General features: G+C 27.0%; 1 protein-coding gene across 1 annotated transcript; it reads right to left on the bottom strand.

Moving 5' to 3' along the window:
* Positions 1-368: 368 nt before the first annotated feature.
* Positions 369-1,019, bottom strand: LOC127131855 (uncharacterized). The gene has a single exon (XM_051060746.1). It carries the CDS (start codon positions 1,017-1,019, stop codon positions 369-371), a length of 651 nt encoding a protein of 216 aa, XP_050916703.1.
* Positions 1,020-11,891: the final 10,872 nt, after the last annotated feature.

Below are 11,891 nucleotides of genomic sequence, written 5' to 3'. Positions count from 1 at the left end.
TCAATACCATTGTAATGATTTTTCAAAAAATACAATCGAGGGCGAAGAGTTCTTTTATTTGTGTTATGGTGCTAATCAATTTAGTGGACTTTTTATAATTGGGATGCCCTTAAACATATGTATGAATAATTTAATATACTCACAAAATAAATATATAAACTAATAATATGATATAGATTATTAAACATATAAAATTGGACAATACAAAATAATGATTTGTATGATACAAAACAACAAGGATAAAGAGTGGTCGAGAAAAAGGTGAGTAAATCCAATAAATATGATTTTATTTATATGTTATTCTTACACAAATCATGTATATAATAGAAAATTTCATTATTCGAATCCTCTTCAATATCTCTTCTTACTTAAGTAGATGGAGATTGAGTTGGGGAAGGGATTGGAGATTGGGGATGATGATGATGATGTTTCTTGTGTTTCTTGTGATGATGATCCAAATCAAGAGAATCTATAGAGGAGGAAGATGGTGATTGAACAGGGGAATGAGTTGGGGTTGATGGGTGATGGTGATGATGTTTCTTGCGATGATGATCCACATCAAATGACTCATTAATGAAAGAAGATGGTGGTTGAACATGGGAAGGGGTTGGGGATGATGGGTGATGGCGATGATGTTTCTTGCGATGATGGTCTAGATCAATGGAATCAATAGAGAACGAAGATGGTGACTGAACAGGAGAATGGGTTGGGGCTGATGGATGATGGGGAGGATGTGCCTTGGGATGACGATCTAAATCTATAGAATCAATAGATGAGGTAGATGTTGATTGATGAGGGGAAGGAGCTGGGGATGATGGATGATGTCGGTGATGTTTCTTACGATGATGATCAAGATCAAGAGAATCAAAAGAGTGAGAAGATGGTGATTGAATAGGGGATGGAGTTGGGGCTACTGGGTGATGTTTTTGGTGTTCTTTGTGAGTATAAATCCCTTTAGTAAAGCCCATAAAAGAGCTCACTTGAAGTAAGACTAGTACTAAGATAAAAAATTTGGCCATATCTCTAGGCAAGATACAAGAAACAAAAGTAATGAGGGAAGTGATATTGGTATGTTATGAGTTCCCGAAAGATGTTATTTATAGGAGCTTATGTCAAGAATCCTATCAAAATATACAATGTATTTGGACCCAAAAAAATGTTTATAAGCTTTTAAATACGCTATTAATGTTTATAAACTTTTAAAAAGGCTAGTTGAAAATTTTATATTTTGTATATTGATAGTATTCGTAAAAAGATATTAATAAAACCCTCTTATCATATAAATAATAAAAAGTTTAATTTTTAAATTCATTAAATAATCCATTTATTTTCTCTATATAACAGTCCAGATACATTGATGGTTAAGTGAATCTAAATTGTACAATTTCTTTTATAATTAGGAACAAAAGGACTATTAATTATTTTACTCTTTATTTATTTCTTTTCTGATTTTTTTAATCATATAAAGTTGTAATAAATAAAAATACATTCAATGTAATTTATTCCTATAAAACATTTGTTTATTCATAATACTTTTAAATAGATATATATTTGTATATTATAAAGAAAAAAGATAAATTTTATTTCAATATTTGAAAGCTTTAAACATATTATCATTAATATGTTTAATATATATTGTTTATCTTGTTTTTATCACACATTTTTCATTAAATAAAAACTACTTTTGATGTACTTTACCATAACTAAAAACATATTTAATAATGAATCAAAATAATAACTTGAAGAAATGTATATCAATTATATAGAATGTATTAATATATTTTATTTAAAAAAAATTGTTGATTTAAAAATATTAACAACTATTTTACTTTAATAGATAAAAATAAAGAAATATTGCAAACCGATATTGAACCTTGGACCAACAATTTATACTCATTTAACTCAAGTAGCACATAAAAGTTAAGCTACCACAGCCGTCTCAATATATTTAATTTTAAGATGAAGTATAGAATTTTAAAATATCAGTTTATTTTGAAAAATATATTTATCGGGAGAATGTGTGACACACTCAAAATACTTTAAAAAAATTGAAGTTTCACGGACCATAATAGAACTATTCGTATAAGAATCCTAAAAGAATTTATTTTACAAATAAAAAAACATAAATATTATAGAGATATTTTTAGTTAGAAATTCAAGCAGTTTAAAAAAGGGTATGGATTCTTTCTTCTGAAAAATTAATAGTTTTTTAACTAAAATAATAGTACACTGCCATTAAAAAAAACTAACCATCCCAACAAAGTTGGAAAACTTATAGACTTCATCCTATAACCATAGCTCATATATATATATATATATATATATATATATATATATATATATATATATATATATATATATATATATATATATATATATATATATATATATATATATATATATATATATATATATATATATATATATATACATGCAAGGAGGGACTAGACCAAAACCATAGAAAATGATCTACCAAAAACAAATGATTGTCATAGAATAAAATATTATTTAAGAAAAATTTATTAAAATAGAATAAAATATTACTCAAGAAAAACTTAATAAATAAAGTTACAAGTTCAAAGTTGTCCCAAACTAGTATTAATATATTTTTTGTCAATTATTTTCTTCTTTATATTATAAAGAAGAGACCTTTAAAATAAAATAGGCTTTGATGCTGCTTCGAGAATTGGAAATGTATCTTATATTAGGAGCATCCGTGAATACGAAACTAATTCAATATCGTTGTCCATAATTAGATGCAAGTTTTTCATGCAATCTTTGTTTCCTTACCTCCTTAGTTTCTTCACAAGACTAAGGCTCCTTTAATAAAATAACTAATATTAAATTTTTGTGTTAAACATGTTTGTAACTCTTGAATTTTAAGCATGGACAAGTATGTGTGCTAACTCATTGAATTAATCGAGTGGTTCAACATTCATTCTTCTGTTTATATTTGAGACTCACCTAGTATACCTGCTCAAATAGATGTTGTTGTGAGTTATATATGTACCATCGTATTAAATTTGTAAACTATTTTAAATGCCTCTTATATTAAAATATATGACTTATGCAACATCACTCTGATGATCTCTTTTACTTAAATCCATTAAGGGTGATATTAATGGAATATAATACCATCCATTTCTGTCTGGGTTTTCCTTTAAAGAAAATTGTATCTTCATGTTGAGGTTGCTAAATAAGTATTAGCTTGTGAGTTGATTTTTGTAACCTATGATGATTGAATATGGGATACTATACCTATAGATAAATTTCTCGCAAACTAACTTAGGTATTTAGAGAAGTAATCGAAGGAAGAATCAGGTTGGTTTGAATAATAATAATCTAATTTTAGTTTTGATAGTAACATGTCTATTATAGAACAATTTTACTCTCTGATGTGGGCTTCAATATGTATAACATATTCCCAATAGATAACAAAATCAAAAATTTGTTAAAAGTAAATATAAAATAAAAATCAAATTTTGATGTACGCGCTAGTATCAAAACCGGTTTGCCTAACCAATGAAACGAAACCTTACTTCATCTTATAAAAGAATGCTCTTAAGGCAGGAAACCTTAGTGTGTTTGGCCTTATTCCCTCTAAAAGAATGCTCTTAAGGCAGGAAATCCTTAGAGTATAAAATATGTTTGGTTTATTATGACTAGATGCTTTTATTTTAAAGTGCTTTTCCAAATTGTATTCCATATCTTTCTTCTATGAGAGTCAATTCAACGCCATCTTCTATGAAGGATAAGTAACAAATAAACATAGGGCAAGATGTTAGCCTAGTCAGAATTGAAGATTTTGAGAAGAATATATTCAAGTTACTGAAGGCCTATTTTCACTTTAAAGTCTCCTAAATAGGGTCAATCATTGTTTAGGAATTGGTAGAATTCCCATGAGAGATATGTCAGTTTGGAAAGAGCCAAAGTAGATATGCTATCTGTAAAGCTAATTGATGTACCTCCTTGATAGATTTTAGATTTCACATCTCAAGTATCTCTTTGCAATTGTTAAATTTGAGTCATATCCTAATTTGTATTTATTATGATTTGATTATAACCTAGATAGGTATCCATAACATTTTGAGTATTACATTTTAACGTCATGTGGATAAGGGTGTTTAAGGCATGCTTTATTTAGGTTAATGTAGTTTACCAGGGGAATCGAGTAAAAAATTTCTCAAATGAAACCAAGAGTTGCCAACTTTTGAGTTTCCTCTCAAACTGCTTCTCGTTTCTTTCCTTCTAGGTTTCTTTTCTTTAGAATAACTATTTAGATAGTGTTGTAGATAGACAGATGGTTGTATACTACCTTTGGATCAAGCCATGGTATGTTAGTTAGGCTCAATAAATATAGATTTTAATTGTCCCTTAGTGTCTCTACTAGTGTGGATTCTAATTTTAGTGGAATCTGAATACCGATCTTGGTGTCCTTACCACTATATACAATCTCAACCTTTATCACTTTAGCTATAGGTTGAAGTTTGTGCTTGATTACTTCCATTTTATATAGCTCTATGAATTTTCATTTTTCACCGTGTTATTTAGATCATATGGCTTTGTTATCTCATTCAAGTATTTTCAGTTCTTTTTAAGGTTCTTGACGTAGCACTACCTGGCCACATTTTAATCTTCATGCACGGTGACAATCATTTTTATTTAAAGCGAAATTACTTTGGAAGGCGTGACATTGATAATACGGCTCCAAACAGGCTGAACATTGGCTATTCAATGATAAGATTGTGGGAAAAGATTTGATATCCTCTATTCGTAACCTTGTCTATATTGAAGTTGATATGATGTTTGTTACAAAAGTTATTAGGCCTTTAATGAATCCCTTACCTTATGCATTATCGTTTGAGAATCTCATCAGTGTCCCATTTTAGGGTTTTCGTATCGTCTTGAATAGTCATATCCAATTGTATAGCACACTAAGTATGATAATGGTCGACTTTCCTTAGTCAATTAGACTCTTATTGAAGTTGTAATTTTCCAAGATACTAATACAACTATTTGACTATTTTGTTGGATGTCCATACCATTGTAATGATTTTTCAAAAAATAGAATCGAGGGCGAGGAGTTCTATTATTTGTGTTATGGTGCTAATCAATTTAGTGGACTTTTTATAATTTAATTAGAGTTAGTCACATTATTTTCATTCTCTCGTAGAATCCCCCCCCCCCCCCCCCCCATTATAATTTAACCAATTATTGTCTCTTCCTAATATTAATTAAATAAATAATAGGTAATTTAACATGTTTAAAATGCCACATCGAAAAATCCAGCGATATGGAATCAACCAGATGGATTAATTAAATACATGTAATTAAAAATAAATAATTTATAATGTTGAAACTAACATTTCTAGGAGGTTTTTAGTAGTATTATGAATATTTATCATTTTACATAATTACATTGTATCTTAAATCAATTAATATATATCAAATAAAAAAATAATTAAAAAATATGAGTTTGAGACCAAAACTTGAAGATTTTAAAATGGTGAGATAATCTTTGCGAGCTGGAGAAAATAAGGGATCAAAATTATAATTATGTCATTTTTTATAATTTCTCTATTAGTCAAGTTGTCACCCCATACTCTAAGAAATATTTACACATACGAGACAATATGATGGTAAAAGTTTGAACCCAAAATTTCATAAAAATTGTCCTTACAACCATACTAATTGGTTATGAAAAGAATGAATGATTATTAAATTAGTATCCTTAATAAATATGAGTGTTAAAAAATTATTATTTAAAAGATTATGTAATATAAAATATTTTAAAGATATTTGGTGTTTAAATTTATTATTAATCTAACTGTTAAATTAACTTATGTATTACTTTTCTTTTATATATTTCTATTATTAAAACTATCACTTAAAACACTATATGCATTATAGTTAGGGAATTTTATTAGTCTTAATACATGCAATGTAAGATATCTCTTTAAACGTGGTTAAGGAGGAACTTATATAGAATAAACAAAAAAAAATTTGGGATGCCCTCAAACATATGTATAAATAATTTAATATACTCACAAAATAAATATATAAACTGATAATATGATATAGATTATTAAACATATAAAATTGGACAATACAAAATAATGATTTGTATGATACAAAACAACAAGGATAAAGAGTGGTCGAGAGAAAGGTGAGTAAATCCAATAAATATGATTTTATTTTTATGTTATTCTTACACAAATCATGTATATAATAGAAAATTTCATTATTCGAATCCTCTTCAATATCTCTACTTACTTAAGTAGATGGAGATTGAGTTGGGGAAGGGATTGGAGATTGGGGATGATGATGATGATGATGTTTCTTGTGTTTCTTGTGATGATGATGATGTTTCTTACGATGATGATCAAGATCAAGAGAATCAAAAGAGTGAGAAGATGGTGATTGAATAGGGGATGGAGTTGGGGCTACTGGGTGATGTTTTTGGTGTTCTTTGTGAGTATAAATCCCTTTAGTAAAGCCCATAAAAGAGCTCACTTGAAGTAAGACTAGTACTAAGATAAAAAATTTGGCCATATCTCTATGCAAGATACAAGAAACAAAAGTAATGATGGAAGTGATATTCGTATGTTAAGAGTTCCCGAAAGATGTTATTTATAGGAGCTTATGTCAAGAATCCTATCAAAATATACAATGTATTTGGACCAAAAAAAAATGTTTATAAGCTTTTAAAAAGGCTATTAATGTTTATAAACTTTTAAAAAGGCTAGTTGAAAATTTTATATTTTGTAAATTGATAGTATTCGTAAAAAGATATTAATAAACCCCTCTTATCATATAAATAATAAAAAGTTTAATTTTTAAATTCATTAAATAATCCATTTATTTTCTCTATATAACAGTCCAGATACATTGATGGTTAAATGAATCTAAATTGTACAATTTCTTTTATAATTAGGAACAAAAGGACTATTAATTATTTTACTCTTTATTTATTTCTTTTATAATTTTTTTAATCATATAAAGTTGTAATAAATTAAAATACATTCAATGTAATTTATTCCTATAAAACATTTGTTTATTCATAATACTTTTAAATAGGTATATATTTGTATATTATAAAGAAAAAAGAGAAATTTTATTTGAATATTTGAAAGCTTTAAACATATTATCATTAATATGTTTAATATATATTATTTATCTTGTTTTTATCACACATTTTTCATTAAATAAAAACTACTTTTGATGTACTTTACCATAACTAAAAACATATTTAATAATGAGTCAAAATTATAACTTGAAGAAATGTATACCAATTATATATAATGTATAAATATATTTTATTTATAAAAAATTGTTGATTTAAAAATATTAACAACTATTTTACTTTAATAGATAAATATAAATAAATATTGCAAACCGATATTGAACCTTGGACCAACAATTTATACTCATTTAACTCAAGTAGCACATAAAAGTTAAGCTACCACACCCATCTCAATATATTTAATTTTAAGATGAAGTATAAAATTTTAAAATATCAGTTTATTTTGAAAAATATATTTATTGGGAGAATGTGTGACGCACTCAAAATACTTTAAAAAAAAATTGAAGTTTCACGGACCATAATAGAACTATTCGTATAAGGATCCTAAAAGAATTTATTTTACAAATAAAAAAACATAAATATTATAGAGATATTTTTAGTTAGAAATTCAAGCAGTTTAAAAAAGGGTATCATTTCTTTCTTCTGAAAAATTAATAGTTTTTTAACTAAATTAATAGTACACTGCCATTAAACAACAACTAACCATCCCAACTAAGTTGGAAAACTTATAGACTTCTATCCTATAACCATAGCTCATATATATATATATATATATATATATATATATATATATATATATATATATATATATATATATATATATATATATATATATATATATATATATATATATATATATATATATATATATATATATATATATATACACATGCAAGGAGGGACTAGACCAAAACCATAGAAAATGATCTACCAAAAACAAATGATTGTCATAGAATAAAATATTATTTAAGAAAAACTTATTAAAATAGAATAAAATATTACTCAAGAAAAACTTAATAAATAAAGTTACAAGTTCAAAGTTGTCCCAAACTAGTATTAATATATTTTTTGTCAATTATTTTCTTCTTTATATTATAAAGAAGAGACCTTTAAAATAAAATAGGCTTTGATGCTGCTTCGAGAATAGGAAATGTATCTTATATTAGGAGCATCCGTGAATACGAAACTAATTCAATATGGTTGTCCATAATTAGATGCAAGTTTTTCATGCAATCTTTGTTTCCTTACCTCCTTAGTCTCTTCACAAGACTAATGCTCCTTTAATAAAATAACTAATATTAAATTTTTGTGTTAAACATGTTTGTAACTCTTGAATTTTAAGCATGGACAGTTATGTGTGCTAACTCATTGAATTAATCGAGTGGTTCAACATTCATTCTTCTGTTTATATTTGAGGTAGACTCACCTAGTATACCTGCTCAAATAGATGTTGTTGTGAGTTATATATGTACCATCATATTAAATTTGTAAACTATTTTAAATGCCTTTTATATTAAAATATATGACTTATGCAACATCACTCTGATGATCTCTTTTACCTAAATCCATTAAGGGTGATATTAATGGAATATAATACCATTCATTTCTGTCTGGGTTTTCCTTTAAAGAAAATTGTATCTTGATGTTGAGGTTGCTAAATAAGTATTAGCTTGTGAGTTGATTTTTGTAACCTATGATGATTGAATATGGGATACTATACCTATAGATAAATTTCTCCCAAACTAACTTAGGTATTTAGAGAAGTAATCGAAGGAAGAATCAAGTTGGTTTGAATAATAATAATCTAATTTTAGTTTTGATAGTAACAAGTCTATTATAGAATAATTTTACTCTCTAATGTGGGCTTCAATATGTATAACATATTCCCAATAGATAACAAAATAAAAAATTTGTTAAAAGTAAAAATAAAATAAAAATCAAATTTTGATGTACACTTTAGTGGCAAAACCGGTTTGCCTAACCAAATAAACGAAACCTTACTTCATCTTATAAAAGAATGCTCTTAAGGCAGGAAACCTTAGTGTGTTTGGCCTTATTCCCTCTAACCAAAGGAACAAAACTTGGTTTCATCTAGCATTATTCCTTCTAAGCTAATCATTTTAAATCATTATAAATGGAAATAGTAGAATTTTATATCATTGCAAGTTACGGACTTCTTTAAAAAAGTACATATTGTGCATAGGGTGTCCTTAGAGTATAAAATATGTTTGGTTTATTATGACTAGATGCTTTTATTTTAAAGTGCTTTTCCAAATTGTATTCCATATCTTTCTTCTATGAGAGTCAATTCAACGTCATCTTCTATGAAGGATAAGTAACAAATAAACATAGGGCAAGATGTTAGCCTAGTTAGAATTGAAGATTTTGAGAAGAATATATTCAAGTTACTGAAGGCCTATTTTCACTTTGAAGTCTCCCAAATAGGGTCAATCATTGTTTAGGAATTGGTAGAATTCCCATGAGAGATATGTCAGTTTGGAAAGAGCCAAAGTAGATATGCTATCTGTAAAGCTAATTGATGTACCTCCTTGATAGATTTTAGATTTCACATCTCAAGTATCTCTTTGCAATTGTTAAATTTGAGTCATATCCTAATTTGTATTTATTATGATTTGATTATAACCTAGATAGGTATCCATAACATTTTGAGTATTACATTTTAACGTCATGTGGATAAGGGTGTTTAAGGCATGCTTTATTTAGGTTAATGTAGTTTGTGAACATTCTTCAATGGTCACTTTTTTTTTGTTTTTTTTACCATAATAAGGTTAACCAGGGGAATCGAGTAAAAAATTTCTCAAATGAAACCAAGAGTTGCCAACTTTTGAGTTTCCTCTCAAACTGCTTCTCGTTTCTTTCCTTCTAGGTTTCTTTTCTTTTGAATAACTATTTAGATAGTGTTGTAGATAGACAAATGGTTGTATACTATCTTTGGATCAAGCCATGGTATGTTAGTTAGGCTCAATACATATAGATTTTAATTGTCCCTTATTGTCTCTACTAGTGTGGATTCTAATTTTAGTGAAATCTGAATACCGATCTTGGTGTCCTTACCACTATATACAATCTCAACCTTTATCACTTTAGCTATAGGTTGAAGTTTGTGCTTGATTACTTCCATTTTATATAGCTCTATGAATTTTCATTTTTCACCGTATTATTTAGATCATATGGCTTTGTCATCTCATTCAAGTATTTTCAGTTCTTTTTAAGGTTCTTGACGTAGCACTACCTGGCCACATTTTAATCTTCATGCACGGTGACAATCATTTTTATTTAAAGCGAAATTACTTTGGGAGGCGTGGCATTGATAATACGGCTCCAAACAGGCTGAACATTGGCCATTCAATGATAAGATTGTGGGAAAAGATTTGATATCCTCTATTCGTAACCTTGTCTATATTGAAGTTGATATGATGTTTCTTACAAAAGTTTTTAGGCCTTTAATGAATCCCTTACCTTATGCATTATCGTTTGAGAATCTCATCAGTGTCCCATTTTAGGGTTTTCGGATCGTCTTGAATAGTCATATCCAATTGTATAGCACACTAAGTATGATAATGGTCGATTTCCTTAGTCAATTAGACTCTTATTGAATTTGTAATTTTCCTAGATACTAATACAACTATTTGACTATTTTGTTGGATTTCCATACCATTGTAATGATTTTTCAAAAAATACAATCGAGGTTCGAGGAGTTCTATTATTTTTGTTATGGTGTTAATCAATTTAGTGGAGTTTTTATAATTTAATTAGAGTTAGTCACATTATTTTCATTCTCTCGTAGAATCCCCCCCCCCCCCCCCCCAATTATAATTTAACCAATTATTGTCTCTTCCTAATATTAATTAAATAAAAAAATAGGTAATTTAACATGTTTAAAATGCCACATCGAAAAATCCAGCGATATGGAATCAACCAGATGGATTAATTAAATACATGTAATTAAAAATAAATAATTTATAATGTTAAAATTTACATTTCTAGGAGGTTTTTAGTAGTATTATGAATATTTATCATTTTATATAATTACATTGTATCTTAAATCAATTAATATATATCAAATAAAAAAATAATTAAAAAATATGAGTTTGAGACCAAAACTTGAAGAGTTTATAATGGTGAGATAATCTTTGCGAGCTGGAGAAAATAAGGGATCAAAATTATAATTATGTCATTTTTTATAATTTCTCTATTAGTCAAGTTGTCACCCCATACTCTAAGAAATATTTACACATACGAGACAATATGATGGTAAAAGTTTGAACCCAAAATTCCATAAAAATTGTCCTTACAACCATACTAATTGGTTATGAAAAGAATGAATGATTATTAAATTAATATCCTTAATAAATATGAGTGTTAAAAAATTATTATTTAAAAGATTATGTAATATAAAATATTTTAAAGATATTTGGTGTTTAAATTTATTATTAATCTAACTGTTAAATTAACTTATGTATTACTTTTCTTTTATATATTTCTATTATTAAAACTATCACTTAAAACACTACATGCATTATAGTTAGGGAATTTTGTTAGTCTTAATACATGCAATGTAAGATATCTCTTTAAATGTGGTTAAGGAGGAACTTATATAGAATAAACAAAAAAAAAATTGGGATGCCCTCAAACATATGTATGAATAATTTAATATACTCACAAAATAAATATATAAACTAATAATATGATATAGATTATTAAACATATAAAATTGGACAATACAAAATAATGATTTGTATGATACAAAACAACAAGGATAAAGAGTGGTCGAGAAAAAGGTGAG

This window comes from Lathyrus oleraceus, chromosome 3 (genome assembly GCF_024323335.1).
Source record: "Lathyrus oleraceus cultivar Zhongwan6 chromosome 3, CAAS_Psat_ZW6_1.0, whole genome shotgun sequence".
NCBI lineage: Eukaryota > Viridiplantae > Streptophyta > Magnoliopsida > Fabales > Fabaceae > Lathyrus > Lathyrus oleraceus.
This window is presented reverse-complemented; position numbering and strand designations above follow the sequence as displayed.

What these genes read in the sequence shown, in the direction of transcription:
- LOC127131855 (XM_051060746.1), bottom strand. Translation starts at nt 1,019, where the DNA reads ATGGCCAAATTTTTTATCTTAGTACTAGTCTTACTTCAAGTGAGCTCT.